The sequence below is a fragment of the Cavia porcellus genome, unplaced genomic scaffold (genome assembly GCF_034190915.1).
Source record: "Cavia porcellus strain 051 isolate PalLab524CR breed Dunkin Hartley unplaced genomic scaffold, mCavPor4.1 scaffold_5, whole genome shotgun sequence".
In the NCBI taxonomy this organism is placed as follows: Eukaryota; Metazoa; Chordata; class Mammalia; order Rodentia; family Caviidae; genus Cavia; species Cavia porcellus.
The window spans coordinates 37643891-37662192 of record NW_026947488.1 but is presented as its reverse complement, the minus strand read 5'-3'; the positions used below and the strand labels follow the sequence as shown (position 1 = coordinate 37662192).

General features: G+C 39.6%; 1 protein-coding gene across 14 annotated transcripts in view; it reads right to left on the bottom strand.

Moving 5' to 3' along the window:
- Kif16b (kinesin family member 16B) overlaps positions 1-18302 on the bottom strand; it is a 398969-nt gene that overhangs the window by 341680 nt on the left and 38987 nt on the right. For 12 of the 14 annotated variants that reach the window (XR_010047480.1, XM_063248657.1, XM_063248658.1 and 9 more), the window contains exons 4-11: positions 17794-17910; positions 15785-15882; positions 14975-15084; positions 11470-11612; positions 9872-10040; positions 9554-9685; positions 8249-8424; positions 1405-1470 (exon numbers count right to left, since the gene is read on the bottom strand). Coding sequence is in view for 13 of the 14 variants with exons in the window: in XM_063248657.1 (XP_063104727.1) it covers positions 1405-1470; positions 8249-8424; positions 9554-9685; positions 9872-10040; positions 11470-11612; positions 14975-15084; positions 15785-15882; positions 17794-17910 (1011 nt within the window). In the remaining variant the exon portion in view is untranslated. The remainder of the gene's footprint in view (positions 1-1404; positions 1471-8248; positions 8425-9553; positions 9686-9871; positions 10041-11469; positions 11613-14974; positions 15085-15784; positions 15883-17793; positions 17911-18302) is intronic. The other 2 variants (XM_063248660.1, XM_063248659.1) reach the window with 2 other exon arrangements.

Genomic DNA, 18302 nt, shown 5'->3' with positions numbered 1-18302 from the left:
TAGACAAAATGATATAAACAAGATAAGCAGTCATTTCTGTCACAGCATGTCTAATGCATCCATATTAAAATGTTTACTACTTTCTATTAACTTGCCAAGTATTCCTAAAAACTATAATTGAGAGATAATTTAAGACCAGATCCAGATATTTCATAGCACTCAAAATTAGAACTAAAGCACTAAATTAGACAATTCAAGAAAAAAACTGAGACTAAGAAACTAATGGTTTTACTAATGCTATTATCAGCATATTAACTAACATAATTACCCAAGGACGTGTCAATAAGACCTTCGGAACTACGACTCCTTTTATATTCTCCATATTGTGCATTTTTGAGTTTTTACCAATAGACTCCGTTTTTCCCCCCTTCATTCTGTTTTAATCATTTAGCATCAAGAAAAAAAAAATTGACTCCAAAAATTTGTTTCTCTTTTTCCCCAGAAGTGTTCTGTTTTCTGGGTTTTTTAAAGCCTGGAACTCGGTTAGCCACAAAATTGACTTTTCAAAAGCCCCAGCACACTCTGCTGGCTCCCTGGTGAGCAGCTCAGCTATGCATCTCCCCAGGTTATTCAGAGTGCAGGGTGGTCTCCAGCCCCCTGGGAACAAGGGATGACTAAGTGCTACCAGGGCTCATGGCTGAGCACAGCCTCTTGCCCCGGGACTCCTGGGTGGTCCTATTCCCTGGTCCAGAGGGCCTGGCCTCCGTCATCCTGTGCCACTCAAATCCCATTTATGAAGTCATAGATAACACATCCAATACCTAAATAGCCAACTATTTTGCATCTTTAAAATGACCATGAGGTTGAGTGCAGGACAAATTTAAAAAAGAAAGCGTGTCTCAGACAAGTACTAGAATGTATGAACCAAAAAAAATACTAGTGTATAGTCAGGCGTAATGGTGCATTCTGGGAGACCGAGGCAGGAGGACTACAAGCTCAAACCAACTTGAGTAAGTCAGTGACTTCATGAAACTCTTTTCTCAAACAAACCCAAAAAATTACTTTGAAAATGATAATACATAGTGTATTAACTATGATACTGTTTTGAAAAATTTTGTTTCATTTTTTTCATACAATAAAAAAACTTTTGAAGCTACAATGTTGGGACAAGTTAAAGAGATGGTACAGGAGAGAATCGGTGATGATGAACTAATCTTAACAAAAAAATACTAAGGCTTATAAAAAAGGGAGGTGTGCTGGGGATGCAGTTAGTGCAAAGGCTCTGGGTTCAGTCCCCAGTACCACCAAAACGACAACAGAAAAGGATGGGAAGGAAAAGTAAAAAGGATTAAGATGTGTTACACACATGTACTAACTTTCCACAGTGAATAGAATAATTACATGTTGCCAACGTACTGTGCTAATAATTTGTTTTTTAAAGTAACAAATCAAACTATCACTTACTCTCGCTTCATTTTGCTGAAGTTTTTCCTCCATACTTAAAGCTGTGGGAGAGTCTAGAAGGGCGATCTAGAATTTAAGTCACAAAAGATGGCAGCAATTAGTAAACAGCAATCATGTGCAGTAAGGCTTCACTTATAAAGTCAGTCTATTAACAAATTTCCACAGAAACTATTGGTGGTGAAAAGTAATGCCACATCCCCCACCCAAAGTATCAGTTGTCACCAAGTCTCTGGTCTGTAGTATACACATCTCACAATATCCAAAACTAGGGTTTCCTGATAAACCTACATTTGCAATATGAATCAGTGACACGAAAGTTATAAAACAGACATGCTACCAGTGCAAAAATCAAACACGACCTAAGGCCCCTGGTCTTAAAGACCTTTCTACTTGAACATGCTGAAAATGCAAATCCAAAAGGCAAGAACCACATCTTCTGAGTTGTATCCATGGTGAAACATGCGAAGGAAACTACTTTCACTGCTGGATGGCATTTAGCATTCGGCATGGTGTCTCACAATTTATCTATTTATTTTTTTACCGGGGTTCAGGTTAGAACAGAGAGGGACAAGTGGACAGGAGAGGCAAGTGGAACCACGTCTGGGCTCCAACTGCACTCCATACATTTCAGTTCTGACCACCTTTCTCCCTGAGATATCACGTGAAGAAGCTACGAGGGAAGATCCCTCTCCACCCGCTGGCAGCCACCCTCTTCCTAGCTTGTTTCTAAACCTGCACTTAGTCTAGTCTCATGCAAACATGTTTTTGTTGTGTTTTTAAACATAAGTAAAAGAAAAATACTACTCTGACTATTGCTTTTTCAATAGACAGACAAAATTCAGTAAGAAGTAATATAGTATCACACTGTATAGACAGTCTATAATTCATTTTGTACTCTCCTGTTAACATAGTTTTTTCTAATCTTCTGCTTTACCAGCAATGCTACAATGACTATCCTTGTACCAACTGCTTTCAGTATACACAGCTGTATCAACAGAATAAACTCCTAGCAGGATATTTGGGAGTCCTCTATGTGGATGATTCTTTTTTAATGGTCAAGGTGTCCTACCCAGAAACTCCAGCACAGATTTTATTACTGTTTAACTTTCCAACTTCTATTCAAACAAAAACACCCACAATGTGATCTCGTTAAGCTCTGTTAAATGCCACACCTATGTGCATAGCAGAGAGAAGAGGGGGTATTAGGGAGAAGTACAGCTACTGGCTTGTTGGTGTGAACCACACTTTTGCTACATTGTTCTGTTGGGCTGTGGGTTGGTCAGCTTTCCCATTGCTGGCATGCAATACCTGATCATATTTTAAGACAATTGCCTCCATTGTCAACTGTATGCAAGGAAGGATCATCATGGCAGAAGGCGATGGGAAGCAAAGCTGCTCAGTTCATCGAGACTAGCAACCAGAGTAGGGGGCCAATATCAGAAAGCAAAGTGTGAGGGATCAGACAGATCATGAGATTACACTTCCATGACACATCTAGACACACTCAGAAGTGTGTTCCACCAATACATTGGGTACATCCCAAAGCTAATCAAGTTGACACTCCACCCCTAAGTACCACATCCCACCCTTTCTCAACTTCATGCCCAAACACATCTCCTTATACCACCCTTAATAATCAAAGTCAATAAACTTATTCCAACTAACATAAGACAACCATTCCACATACATTCAGAAATGCAACAATCCATTCCCCAAGGTCTCAACAGTAGTTCAGCATTTTTTTAAAGTTAAAGATTATTCTGATACTCAAGGCAAATTTGTGAGTCTTTGTAAAAATAAAAAACAAGATACAATAGCACAGGGGAAACATTCCCATCTTAAAAGGGAGGAAGACGACAGAAAACAAATGAACCAATGCAAGATTAAAATCCAGCAGGGCAAACATTAAGTCATGTAACTCCAAATTCCACATGTATGTCCAGGGCACAAAGGAATAAATGTGAGTTCCAGATGGTTCAGGCAGCCGCATCCCTATGATCTTGCTGGTTGCAACCCATATACTCTCTCTTCAACATCTACTCTTGGACAACAGCCTTCCTCAGCTCAACTCCCATTTTCCTGTCATCTCCAGCTTTCTGGAGTCCCCAGTGCACTTTGGCTTCATTTCCACAGCTTCACACTGCCCTCTCAGGGATTCCTTGCCTGGACTCCCAGGGCTTGGAAATGTGGCTAAACGCCTTCCTAGCCCCATACTTGTATTTTGCATGCCAGTAAAATCAGTTTCATTTGGGCAATGCCAACATCCGCTACCAATACAGTATGCAGCAAGGGTCCCCTTGGAGCATAGATGAAGCAGCTTCTGGGAGCCTGAATGAATGAGAACAGTGAAATAAATCCTAGGGAACCAATTCCCTAGTCTGCCCTTCTCAAGCAGATGTCCAAAGGACTCTGCTCTCAAGAGTGACACTTTTATAAGTTTGAGCTTTCAGTAGATGAGTCTTGATGATTTCTGAGATGCTCTCAAGGTATCTTTTGTCTTTCCCCGTGCAAAGTACTTGGTTTCTTATTAATGGTGCTGATGTATTCAGCAACCGTACCTCCTTTGGCTACAACTTTACACATGATACCTTTTAGGCCAAGGTTTAACTTCTCCAATTTTTTCTGCTCTGCCTTTCTGTCTCCAGCTCTCACTATAAATCTGGCCACAGCCCAAACACAGTGTTGCTCTGAATTTTCATCAGCTCTTAGTCCACTGTTGTTAATCTCCCAAAGTCTCCCACAAAATCTCAGAACATAGGCAAAATACAGACAAATTTTTCTGCCAGACTAAGACAAATGACCTGAAGCCCAAATGCCAATGGACTCCTTGTCCCCAACTAAATCTCCTGAACCTGGCCTTTACTGTCTGCTTTCCCATCAGTATTCAGGTGTTCTGAGCTCAGAATCGTTTATCAGACTCTACAGCATTCTAAAGTTTCTCTAGCCCACATCTCCAAACCTTTCCAAACTACCAGAAAAACAGTTCCTCAGGTACAGCCAAGCAACAATTCCACTTCTCTAGAACCAAAGCCTATTTGCTAGACACAATATCGAACACTCACAACTTAATCATACAAGAGCGATTTAGTTTGACTCATATCTAAAGGCATTGCAGTCCACTATCAGCTCACTTCAAGGCATAAACAGCCTGGCAGAAGGGCATGGTAGAGCAAAACTGCTTAGTTTGTGGCAGCCAGGAAACAGCAGGAGAAAAGTGATGAGGAGGAAGGAGGAAGGGACCAGAAATAGACACCGAGGCCATGTCTCTATGACCCACCCAGATACATCCAAGGTGGATCCTACAGTCAATCAAATTGATACTCTACCCTGTCACAGGTTATGGTGTTTTTATCTTTTTATAGACACTGTTGTATCAGGGAAAGTAGTTTTTCATTATTTGAACTAAAACCTTTGCCCTACTTTGTATGTTACTAAATAATTTCCACACTGTTATGTACATATGTCATGTTCTCACTTACTTCTATCTACCTTTGCTGACAGAATGCCAAAGAAAAGTTAATGTTTCCTGTGGCAAATTTGTATTGCTCTATAACCTGTTCTTTCCAATAATTTTGTTGTTGTTTCCCCTTCTGAAAGTTGAAGTCATTTCTAGTTTTGAGAATTGTGCTCTGTCATGACAATGTGATCATTTTTTAAGCTCATACTGTTGGTTCTACATCACTTTTTCTCCTTTGGATGACCAGAAGCCTCCACTCATTCTTATAAACACAACTGAGTTCTACTTTGTGATACTATCTCAGATGTGTCCATCTTAAAAGTTTCTACCCAGGAATACTTCTATTATTTAAAATTTGTTCTTCCCAGCTGAAAAAAACAGGAATTCATTCTACTTTCATCTTCTCTTCCTCAGTATCTTCTTTGCTGCTTAACTTTTCCTGCTTATTTCATTTCTGTATTGTTCAATTTATCTGTTTCCTGATACAGTCAAGAGACAAGTCAAGACATTCTCTCTGCCAATATAAAGACAGAAGTATCTTTTAAAAAGTCAAAATATAATAAAAGAATAAATGCTTGATAACAGAAGATATTTAAATGTTCAGCTTCATTAATCCTCTGCAAAGTATAAAATAAAATCATCCTGTGGTATTAGTATATGCTTGTCAATATGGTTACAATGAAAAATGGACAAAACCAAGCAACTAAAGATCTGCAGCAACTACAACTGGCACCACTTTGTATATCTTACGTCTTTCTGAGACAGGATCTCACTATGTGTTTCAGGCTGGCCTTGAGCTCACTTTGTAGCCCAAGCTGGTCAAACTTGCAACTTTCCTCGTGTGTCAGCCTCATGAGTGCCGGGATTTGCACCACTATACCCGCCTACCGCCATATATTGATGGTGGTGCAAAGCTGTATAACCATTTCTAAAAACTGGCAGTATCTACTAAAACTGAACATGCACACACCTTCTGACCACCGATTCCACTCTTACGCACAGACCTCACAGAATCATACCAGTGTATTTGCTGAAAGACACACAGGAGAAAGTCTCTAGCAGCATGAATAGTCACACATAGGAAAATGTCACTCAAAAGTAGGATAGATACTGAGCTTGGACAGGTGCTGGCAATAGAATACAAAACAGCACTAAGGGTAGTGACCAACAACTCTGTGCAGCAATGTGGATAAACGCACAAACACAAGGCTTTGCCTCTGGAAGTCAAGAAAGTGTTACCCCTGACAGGAAGGGCAGGAAGCTCTTGGACAGGAGCTGTAAGGGCAGCTTCCAGGATGCAGTGATCTTAGGTTTCTTAAGGCTGCTGAGTAGATGAGTGAATTCGGCTTGTGAAAATTCACAGAATGATATCATTTTCTATATATTTATATAATACTTCAATAGAGATTTAATGTAAACATACATAAAAACTATCACATCTACATTTATGCAATGAAAAAAACAAATACATGTCAGAATCTTCTACTTTGAAAACTGCTTTTAAAACTCTGATGCGTGACCATTTCTAATGACAAATACATAAAATTATTAAAAGTAAAAAGCTGAATTTGATTTAGGTATGCTTAAATAACCCGAGAAATTTTTGATGAACCAGAGCAGCATTTGGCATAGAATACTTCAGGAATATAGCATTGTCTTCAGTAAGATTTATACAGAGATTTTTAATGAGCATTTAAGAACACCTGCTAATTTCATTAAGCATTGCAAATGTAATTGAGAACAAGCCTCTATTATTGTCTCACAATAATTTATAGCTTCAGAGTAAATCATTTTAAATTCAATGCCCATGTTCATTATGGTGTAGATATTAAATTTATCAAAGAATTCTACCCTCAGTATGTTGTAAAATAGGCTTTCCCATCCTCACTCCAAAACAACAGTAACAAGAATACTCCCTTTTCTCTAGCAGTAGTGTCAGAAACTCTACTGTTAGTGAAAGAAACAAGATCACAAAATGTAAGGCAAAATGAGGGCATACCAATTCCACCAAAGATAGTTTAAGATAATTTGTGAAAGTTTTAATAAATTATAGTTTTTCTGGCTGTGTGATGAGGCTTCTCTCAATTTAGCTAAAAAAGATGTCTCTGTTTTTCCCTTCATTCTCTTCACCTCATAAAGGATGAAGTACAAGATGCTCTACCAACAATTTTCCAAATATTCTTCTTCTTTCAATGATATTATGAAATTATCTTTAAATGCCTACTTAGATGACAATGTTTTTAAAACACTAGAAAAGGATCCCACTAACAAAACAAATAAGTAACATTCTGGGGCTCATCTATCAGCCAGCAACATCCACGCAGCTGGCTGTCCATGCTGACAACTTTCACACCCAGGAGCCCCGCCTCACAGATCCAAGGACCAGAAATGTTTTTAAGCATAAAGAAGGATCCCTACTGATTGCTGTTCACCATCTTTCTGGAAAGCACAGCCAAGTTTATTTCAGGATGCAGGTAACTCAGGGCAGTTTCTTTTCCTGTCAATATTTTCACAGACAAAACCACTTACAGGAGGTCAAGAGCTTCTAGTGCCACAGCTGTTTACATGGGAAGCACTGCTCTAGAAATCACTTTGTACTTAAGAGAAGTCTTTCTTTCAATGATATACTTAAACCTATTCACGAGGCACAAAGACATGACAAAATATGTCTTTATTAATTTCCAACTCCATTCTGCCTTCATCTATTTAAAAAGGCACCCGTGATTCTCTTTCAAGGGCAGTCTCTCTTCTAGCCCTACCACAACTGCCTGCATACTATGTACATAGAACATAAATGTATGTACGCTGTTCACCCTGGAAGAAAGTTAACCACAAAAAATAAAAATCACAAAATGACCAGGTTTCTTCTCTAGTACCCCAAATGCTCCTGAAGAGAGGCCATTTTAGTAATCAAACTGGACCCCAGGGAAAGCATCACAGCCAGGCCACACGTAATACTAAGTCACTGATGGGTGATTTGGAGACTCAGAAAGGTATTCAAAGGAGCCTTTCATTCCATTAAAACACATTTTAAAGTCATAAAATGCATGGGTAGAATTTTAAATATTACTCTGAGCATCTCAATTTCTTTCCACTGATGGAGATTATGCTGCTAATCCTATGCATGCTAAATTTCTATTCATAATTGATAACTATTAGATAGTTAATCATTTCAGGTTTAGTGGATAAAATTTTCCTCACAGAGCACATAATGAAGGCAAAGGCTAAGAAAAGGCTGATGGAGAGGAGAGACTGGTTAACTCATTCAAAGCTTTACTTAGCACTTATTTACTCAAATCAATACTATGAGATAATTGTCTCATTAAGATCTAGAAATAGACACCATTACTCAAAGAAAATTATCCATAAATCTCAGAAAAATCCAACCTGATTTCCTTGAGCAAGCAGTGTTTTCAGCCTGGCTATTTCAGCTCGCAGCTCACGGATAAGTTTGACGTTGGCATCCTCGTTAATGGTAGGCTTGTTGATGATGTTTTTGGCTCTATTTGCATAGCGAAGAGTACTTAGGGTTTCTCCATAATTGACATCAGCAGGTGAAATGGCTGTGAAGAATGAATGCAGAAAATCATTTATCTAGCACTCCATGTTTCATTTAACACAAAGTTGGTTTATAATTTGAAAGTCAGATTAACCCCAGGTCACTGGGTAAACTAAATATTCATTGCAACAGTAATGAATATTAAAAGTTTTTTAAGACTTACAGGAAAGCACATTCACGATACCAAACCAAATGTAGTTCTGCTCTTCTCAAGAATCAACCACTCAACAAAGTTTAAAATAAGATATGAGATATCCCACCCTAGTTAAAGAGTTTTCTCAGTTCCAAATATAAAAAGAGGATTTCAAGACTATCAGTACTTCTAAACCATTAGGCAGGAATTAAAATAATTTTAAAATTTCAGGCCAAGCTTACCATCTGTAAAAATCTAGAGCATGACAATTTTTAAAAGAGTCAATAGACTCATTAATTCTTTCCTTCCGGAAGGCTCTAATCTCCGCCCCCCACTCCTACCACCAAAGTTTAAGGATGAGCTGATTGGCAATTCCAAATGTAGCTTGTGCTCCAGGCAAGATCCCCAGCTTTCTAGTTAACCACAGGGCATGGGCACAAGAGGGAAGGGGACAAGAGGGGAGACCCCAAAGGGGAGGCAGAAAGAGAGCAGGGTGAATACAGAAGAAGTCCCGAGTTCTCCCCAATAAGTATTCACATTCTCTAACCATTTTTCTCTCTTGTGTTTCTTTTAGTTAACTGGTCAAAATTTTTAAACAAAGTATATTATTCATCCCTACTTATTAGAGTTTTTTTTTCACTCCAATTTTATTTTAAATTCCACATCTACTGCTTTAAGTAGAAAAACAAAGTTGAGTTTTCTTTCCTGTTCATATGGTGCCTTTGTCCTGTGAGGTATGAAGCTGTATGTTTCTACCACATGCTTTATACAAAGAGAAGCCAGCATCTCCGCATGTGATCACAGCTTCCACCACAGGACAAGGGCTAAGCAACAGCTAATGACCCCAGCTGCAAACTGCTCACCTTTAATGACTAGAGAAACCACTATATTTTGAAGAAATAAAAGGTGCTATATCCTAATGAGACACTTTCAACTGAAATATTTACAGTTAATTCACAGAAAACATTGGATGCTCAGGAAAATAACTGAAAACTCTTACTGGCAATCATGATAGTTTTAGAGTTTCCTCCAAGGCTATCTTTCAACAACCACGTCAAAACGGAGTCCCTGTAAGGCACAAAAACTTGCTTCTTCCTTACAAGAGGGTTTGTTGCATCCTGAGATAAATCAGCTGTAGGGAAGGAAAAAACAAAGGAGAAGAAAAGATAATTATTAAAGATTTTCTTTCTCCTCCAATTTTGTTTCAAAAACTAAAGACATCGTTGTCTATTTGTTAGACAACCATTAAACATAATTGGCTCACACTAATACAGTACCATGAGGAAAAAGAGGCAGCAGGAGGCCAGCACACACCTACCTAAGGCAGAAATGACATTTCCCAGAGTCACAAGGGACTTGTTAATGTTCCCTCCTTCCTTGAGCCGGACTCCTGTGGCACCGGTGGCATCGGCACGCTCACTTCCAGCAAGATCAACTAAGTGGATCTTACTCACGGTTTCACACGGCATTTCTGAGTCAAACTTTGCCTGTGGTGGAAAATAAAAGTAAAACTGAAGGAGTACAAGGAGCCCTCGTGCTGCTCACAATGCAAATTCTAATTATTTTCCATTCCTTGCTGAGATTTCTCACCATGGATCTTTTCATTTTGTTATTATATTGCCCTTCACACTGATAATAGAAACTTCCAAAATTAAATCCAATACAACAGAAGTTGGCCATGTGGGACTCTTAAGCCTTCTAGAGAACCATCCCACTTCTGAAACCCTCCTGTCACCAGCAACAGTGCCCAGCTGAGCTAAGGGTGGTGAGATATGTAACCAGGCACTAAGGGCCACTCCAGAAGGCAGAGTGTAAGAAAACAGGCAGTTTCTTAGTTCTCAGCTAGAATCTCCAGCACTGCAGCATGGCAGGCTCTCCAAAACAAATGCAGACAAGGTGAAAATCACTCCACTGTTATTTGATGTTAAAACATTGTCTCACTTTTTAAAAAAAAAAATGTAAACTACTAAATAGGATATTCTTTGCTTTTGAAGTCTACTCATATATTACTTCTCCAAAGACTTTTGTTTTATGTTTTGAACACTACTGGAAAAAAAAAAAAAGCAAAACAGATTTTACTACAATGATTTTACTCTTAGAAACCAGAACCTAACATCCTGAGCAGGCATTAACAAGCAAGCAGGAGGAAACACAGCAAACGTGCCTAAGCCAAAGCCAAGTCTACCGGAGATGAAGCCTTTGGAATGTACAAAGGAGCGCTCACAGCAACCTCAGAGAAACCTTCCCTTTCCCTGCTACCTGAGCCTCCTCATCATTTCTGATGTGTTTAGCTGTCAAAGTGGGTGAGGCCTGATAGGTGCCTCCTTTTTGTATCTGTGAGTTCTGCTCTCTGTGCCCTCAATCACATCCACTCGGTTTTATGATGTGCTCCCCCATCGGATCACACTGAATTCTTATATAAGAACTTGGAGATGCTGGTGGCGCTGTAAAGTCATCCTTATAATCATAACCGCCATGGCAGGGTGAGTTCCACAGAGTGACAATGTGCCACCCAGATTCCTCACCTTGGCCTCCAGCTGTCTGACTCATAATCCATCACATCCCACAGGGTTATGACAATGAAAACTCTTGCTCAATTAGGCATAGAGTAAGGTTTCTTTCTTTCTTTTTTTTTTTTTTTTTTTTTAATGTCTAGAACAAAGTGGAAGCCTGCTAAATATTTCTGAAGGGTACACATCAGGACATTAAAAATTACTGTGATTGTAGCCATCATGAAACCCTGAGCACAGCACAAGTTCCGCTCTAATTAACAAGAAAATGACAGCCAGTCACCTTTGCTTGCTGCCAAGTCTGATTCAACAATGATGAGTCCTCAGTTGGTGCTAATCAGAAGGTTAGGACCATGCGGGGATGGGGACAGAGATGGCTAGCCCCTTTACCGCGAGCTGCCCCTACCTGAGTGAACTTGATGGTGAAGATGGCATGAGACCTGCTACTGACATCGTTCATCCCGGTCGCTGCTGTGGTCCGGTTGATATTTCCTGCATCCATCAATTCTTCCACATCACCATAATTCTGTACTAAATGTTTGGATAAATCTAGAAGAAAAAGAAAAAAGGAAGGAGGAAAGAAATTTTCTCACTATACAGTAAATGGAGTTAAAAATTCTTCTTGACGCAATAATGCAAGAATAATTCACTTCCACTCTACTGACTGTTCAAAGGTTTTCTGTGTTTCTGTAGGGTGGTGGTACAGACAGGGACACAGACTGTAGCCAGGACAAGTTGGTTAGCATCACTTGACCTCAATTATGCCATCTGACAATGTGTAGCTATTATACAATACTGTATTTAGGATAGATGCTAGGTACTAACATCAACCTGTTAAGATTAATCATGGTACAAGAAAGAAAGACAATGCAAAAGCACTACCTTTATGCAAAAACTAAAATTCCACCCACCCTCATCCCACACCAGCAGTTAAAGCTAGGGCTTTTGCACTGAGCAAATTCTTATCTCTTTTTTATTTTTATTTATTTTTCTACTTTGATTTTTATTTTGAGACAAGGTCTTGCTAGGTTACTGGAGTCTAGGCTGGGCTTGAACTTGGGATTGTCCTGCCTCTACCTCAAAGGGCACTGCAATTACAGGATGCACATCTGGCTAAAAGCCATTTTTTAAAGCCTTTAAAAAATTTTTAGAGCCAGGAGTACTGAAGTAAACTAATAATTCCAACTTCTCGGGGGATGAGCCATGAAGATCACTAAGTTTAAGCCTAGTGTGTGGTGAGCTTACCTAACATGGGCTGGCCCTGGACTCAATCTCTGGTGCCAGAAAAACAAAACAACAAAACAAAAAACAGATTTTTGGAGCATTCATCTAGGTAACTCTAAAGTTCCACTGTGCAAGGCAGCCTCTATTTCTCCTACAGCACCCCATGTCCCTTTTGTGATTTTCTCAACTATCAACCTTGATGAATTGAGATACGCTAGGAGGTTAGCAATGCACACTTGTGTGGTGCTGTGAGGGTGTTTCCTGAGCCAACAGGACAGCACACTGACAGGGCAGACATGGCCTGAATGTGGCACCATTCGCGACCATCAGCTACCGACCCAGGGGGAATAAAAGTGAGACCAAGAAGCCGGCAGCACAAGCTCTTCCTCGCTCTCGCCACTTCTGCGCAGCCCTGAGGTGAGCTTTCCTTCATCCTACCCTTCCACCATGACTCTGCCTCACCCCCAGCCTAAAAGCAAGAGCCAGAAGACCATGGACTGAAAGCACTGAAACCATGAGCCAAAATAAACCCTTCTTTCCTTTAAGTTCATTTCAGAATGTTTTTGCACGGCAACAAAAAAACCTGAGTTACCCACCTTCTCTCAGGCCATCAAGTGTTACCAGTACCTGCATCCCCTCTAAAAGTAACCCATACATCTAAAGGAAATGGAATACACACAAAACCACCTATTCCCCTTGCACGCAGATAGTATCATCTGAGGCTGAGAATAAAACTCAGTGGCAGAACTCACACCCTGCATTACTGTGTCCCTTGCTTGATTTTCCAAATGCAATGACATATTATAGGATGTTCTGGGACTGGGGGTACAGCTCTGTGACAAGAGTATGTGTCAGCACGCACAAGCTGGGTTCTATCCCCAGCACTTCAAGCACTCAACCAACCAACAAAAAGGAATCTTGTGTACCACTTAAGGGGACTTCTCATTCATTTTTCAGGCTACAGAGCTTTCAATTGTAGGTGTGCACTTTAACCAACTTAACCAGTCTCCTACTGGGACTGTAGAAGTTGTTCACAGTTTGTTTCCAATACCAATGCTTCTAGCTAAAAATAATTGTCCACAGGGGTCTTTTCAAATGTGTGGGAATGTTTCCACAGAAAAAATTCCTAGAAGTGCAACTGTTAAAAAAATGCACATTTGAAATGCTGCATACTGCAAAACTGTTCTCCACAAAGGGTGAATTACACCCAGCTGGAACAACGTTAGCCCTAACCTCCCAACACTGTCTTACACACTGACTTATCTCAGCCAAGGACAGCTGACAAATGTCACCTCAAGGCACTGATTATGTTCGAGTCTCTCTTACTTTTAAAAATCATGAGTAATTCTATTTGCCTAAACGATGTAGTCACATCCTTGGTCCATTTTTCTATTTGGTTGCTGATCTGTCCTTATTTATAGGTACTCGTTATATATAAGGGAAGTTAGTCCTTTGTCTGAAACACAAATTAAAAATAACTCCCCATTTTGTAATTAAGCTTTTAACTTTGTTTACAATGTTCCTACCAAGTTTAAAATTCTGATTTTTTTTTAAAACTATTTCAAATTTAACTTCTTTTCTTTTATGGCTTCTGGGTTTTTAGGTTTTTAAAATCTTCCATCCTCTAAGTTTCTGGGAAAACATAACCTATGATGTCTGGTTATTTTATTATTTCAATTTTTACATTTAAATCTTTAATTCACTTATCATTTCTCCTAGTGTAAAATCTACACAATGATACCAATTTATTTTTCTCCCAGAAAACATAATAATCCATATTCCCCCAACATTTGAATAAAAGCTAACTACCTCCATGTACCTAGGTCTGACTCTAGATGGTTTACCCAGTTTGATGATTGTGTCTCTTCTTCACACACCAGTTTTACATGTTCTAACTTTTGATAAGGCAATTAAAAGGCAAACATGAGGGCACATGATGTTACGCAAACACGGTATTAAGCTAAAATCTATTGACAATAATGCCATCAAACAACTATGTAAGCACATAGCTTACTTTAGGCAACAGAAAGGAAAATGCACTAACAGAAGTTTAATAAAATATAAAGGAGCTCTTACTGGTGTACCCAATTTCTTAAAGTGAAAAAGGGAACCAAAAAGATGAACAGATTTTGAAAGACACCATGCACCAGAAAGCACGCTTTCCAGGTGCAACTCCTGCCAACCACTGAGTAGTAACGGCCAATTAGCGAGGGCCAGTCCTTGCCATCACTAGGTGTGATATTCCTCACAAATGACTGCGCCACAACTAATCCATCACAACGCACCAGCTGAGAGGAAATCCTGTAAGTTTTTCTTAACAGGCAAGAGATCTAGAATACATTTTTTTTTTTTTGTCATATTGTATCAGTAACACCACACTGCTAAGATATAAAGCCCTGAAAGAGATAGGTACAAGCATACTTACCTTGCCAGAGAATGTTGGGAAACAATTGCCAGAGATTTCATAAAGCCAGGAGAAATCTCTAGTAAGGCTCACAAAAATCAGTGAATGCTAGTGAAGTATCATTAAATGAACACTGTAGTGATAGTACACACCATTTTGACAGTAATAAAACTCCGGAAGAAAGGAAACTTTTTAAATCTTCATTATGCTACACTCTTTTATTTGAAAGTTTTACATTTAAATAAATCCCCAAAGGATAAGGCTGTGAAATATTCACTCTTACCCTCAACATAAGGTCCTTCTTTTGGATGCTCGCGGACTCTCAAATTGAAGGTTTTAGATGACTTCCGCCTAAGCAGGTCTCTCACACGTTCATTATAAATTTCTAAGTAGCTAAAAATTTTAAATAGAACTGAACTCAGAAGCAGAATTTTGAGATCTTAATAACAACAGCAACAACACCTACAACAGCAGCCACACACATGTATGGCAGTGGCTGTGCCACACAGGACACACAGCACTTCAGAGAATCTCACTTTCTACTGGCTTCATTTTATAGGGCAGATAGACAAGGAGTAGAGGGAGGAGGCCTCAAGTGATTTAAACAGCTTATCCAAAGGACATAAAGTCACGGAGCTACTGAGGCCACACGGCGGTGGGCAGCAGAGATTGACACTTCATCTTCGAAACCAGTGAAAAGACTGGCTACCCACACAAGTTTACTTCAAAGAACAGCTGGACTTTTCAGAGGTTAGGTTTATGGCGGTCCTACCATCACAAAGGACAACACAAGCCTCCTTCAGCCGAACCAAAGAGGCAGTAACTGGTATACTCCACACATGTCAAGGGCTCACCCCATTTGAGACAAACAGTGAATGTTACCATTTCTGACCAAGCTTTATGTTATTTCCTATCCAAGTTGTACCCAAAAAAGTTACTGAAAACCTAGTGTTTCAGCCTTACTTCAACCACCATACTACAGAAGACAGGGCCCCCACTAGGAACCTGCAGGCCTCGCCCCTTCCTGGTAGCTATGTGCTCCTCACCAGCTGGGCTACGGCCAGCTGTGCGCTTGCCTGGCCATGAGTCCTACCTGACTTCAGTCCGAAAAGATGCCTCATCCCACCGGGTGGTTTCATTTATCCGACTGAAGAGCCCTTCGCAGATCCGAGGTATTAAGCCCAAATCACCCTGTACAAAAAAGAGAAGTGATGCAGATGTCACTGGAAACGCAATCAAGTGATGCCTGAATGCAGCTGTTGCAGGAGAGGCCTCTGACTCCAGAGGCCTGCCACACCCATCCTACCAGGTAAGCCCCGGGCACACCTCCAGGCCCTCCAACCGCTTCTTGCACTCTGGACGGAGCCTTCTCATTCCTACATGGTGGCACTCAAGTAAAATATGACCATGAGCTGCTGTTCAGCTAAATCATGGCTTGTAAACATACAGACTTATTCTCGAGCTATCAAACAAGACAGTCTACAGCTCTAGAATAAATGTTTAAGCTATCTGGTTAAATGACCAAAAAAGGGAAAAATGTACACAAGGAGAAAAAGAAATACTAAGAAAATCTTTGTGAGTCCCTAAGACAGTTAATGACCATCTTAAAACTTTGGTGACAGGGCCACATTAAAGCATGATACAACCCTCTTTTCAATACAGGCACCCCTACACTGACAGTCCACAGAAGATTTTAATAGTTCATCATATCGATTATGCAGTGGGGGTGTAATAGTCATAAACATGTCTCACTCAGCACTAGCAGGCTGGTGACCCTCACAGTGACCCTCAAGATCAGGCATAGTATTCTCATCAGGAAACCAAAACTTCAGCACCTCCTAGCCCCTTCCTACTGTCACCCGACCAACTCCCCACCCAAAGAACAAAGCAAGAATCACTGGTACAGGAGATTTTTTTTTTATTCTTTATACTATGCAGTCAGTGAAAATTCTTATCAAGGAAAACAGCCTTTCACATATTTTTGTTCCTTATTTCAAAATAAAGAATACCCAAGGAGTATTTACCTATGACCCAGGGAAACATAATTTACAAGTACTTTATAAATGTCTGACCTACATAAAACAACTTCCAGGGAATCGATAAAAATATTTCATTTTTAGAGAACCTATTTCCAAAGGCACAGTAGTAGGAGAGGAGGAAAGTAACAATGAAAGGCAAATACAAAGCTTTTGAAATGATCTGCTCATTCCTATTTTCCAACAATGAGGGTATACAGCACAACACTACCAGACTTCTGGTAAAACAGAAACGCCTGGGTTGAGAAAGGCAGGTTCCATGCCCTTCCAGATCCAGCTGTCTGCCGTTGCGCAGCTGCTGGGAGCCCATTGGCCGGCAGCTAGAGGACACAGCCATACCTTGGGACCAGCAGCCCACAGTGGCTGGGTCGTGCTGCAGGCCAGACTATCACTGAAGAGTGCTTCCACTGCAACTTAAGAAAAATAAAATGCACAAGCACCCTCGAAATCTGCAGAAAACACAGCATGCGATGAAGTTCTGTAGTAATCTCCACTTCTGACTCCCCATACTTTGGGACAAGTGTAATGTGAATGCCTGTTAATTTACATAGACTAACTACTAAACTGTCCATATTATGTTTATAATCACATAACCCTTTATAGGCTTTGTAGCACTTAACTTTTTAAATATATTTACTAAATTTATGTTATACCTTTCTATCAAAAAGTTGGATTTCTTTTTTACATTTTTCTTGAGGAAAAAAATGTTTTGAATTATTTTAAAAAGAACAGACTTTGGTAATTTTATTCAAACCGTTGTGTTGGCAGAAAAGGAGAATAAATTACTTGTGGGCCCAGCATACTTTCTTGATAAGATTATAAGGCCTTTAAAAACAGAAAATGAACTGGGAGTTGCATCCATTATTCATGCTTATAAAGTTAAAGCAATTTCTAATTTAAAATCTCTCAAAGGAAATTTACTCCAACTTATTACTTTTATCTTATTACTAAAAAATGATCAGAACATGAAAAGCAAGTTAGTACAGACTGACTAGATAAAAGAGACATTTCTATCAGTCTAGAGAAAAATAATAAGATTCCTTCCCACACAGCATAAACAACGTACAGAATCTCCCATCATAGTGTATGACTTTCCAGATCCAGTTTGCCCATATGCAAAGACACAAGCATTATAACCTTCAAATGCAGACTTCACGACATCTGTGCCCAGGGTTTTGAAAACCTGAAAGTCAGAAAAACACAAACACAAAAGATACCATTACTATGGATGCCAATAAAAGCCCCTGCAGGGTTGGCAATATTCTTGAATGTTACTTTACTCTCTTAAGGATTGTACCATATAAATAAATCACTGTGGAGCTGTTAGCAACAGAATATGCATGTACCCCAGTTTCTCATCAAAAGTAAACTTTCTAAGCAAGACCATCTTGTTTCCTGCTTAACAAATCAATCCTAAAATATAAAAAAATATAAACAAGGCAAAATGACACTCAAGTCTAGAAGATGATTTTAAAACATGATTATTTACCATCCAGGATCACAAAGCTGTTCATTCCACCAGAATCTCCAGAAACTAAACATTAAAGAGTGAAAGTCACGGTACCCAGGAACCGC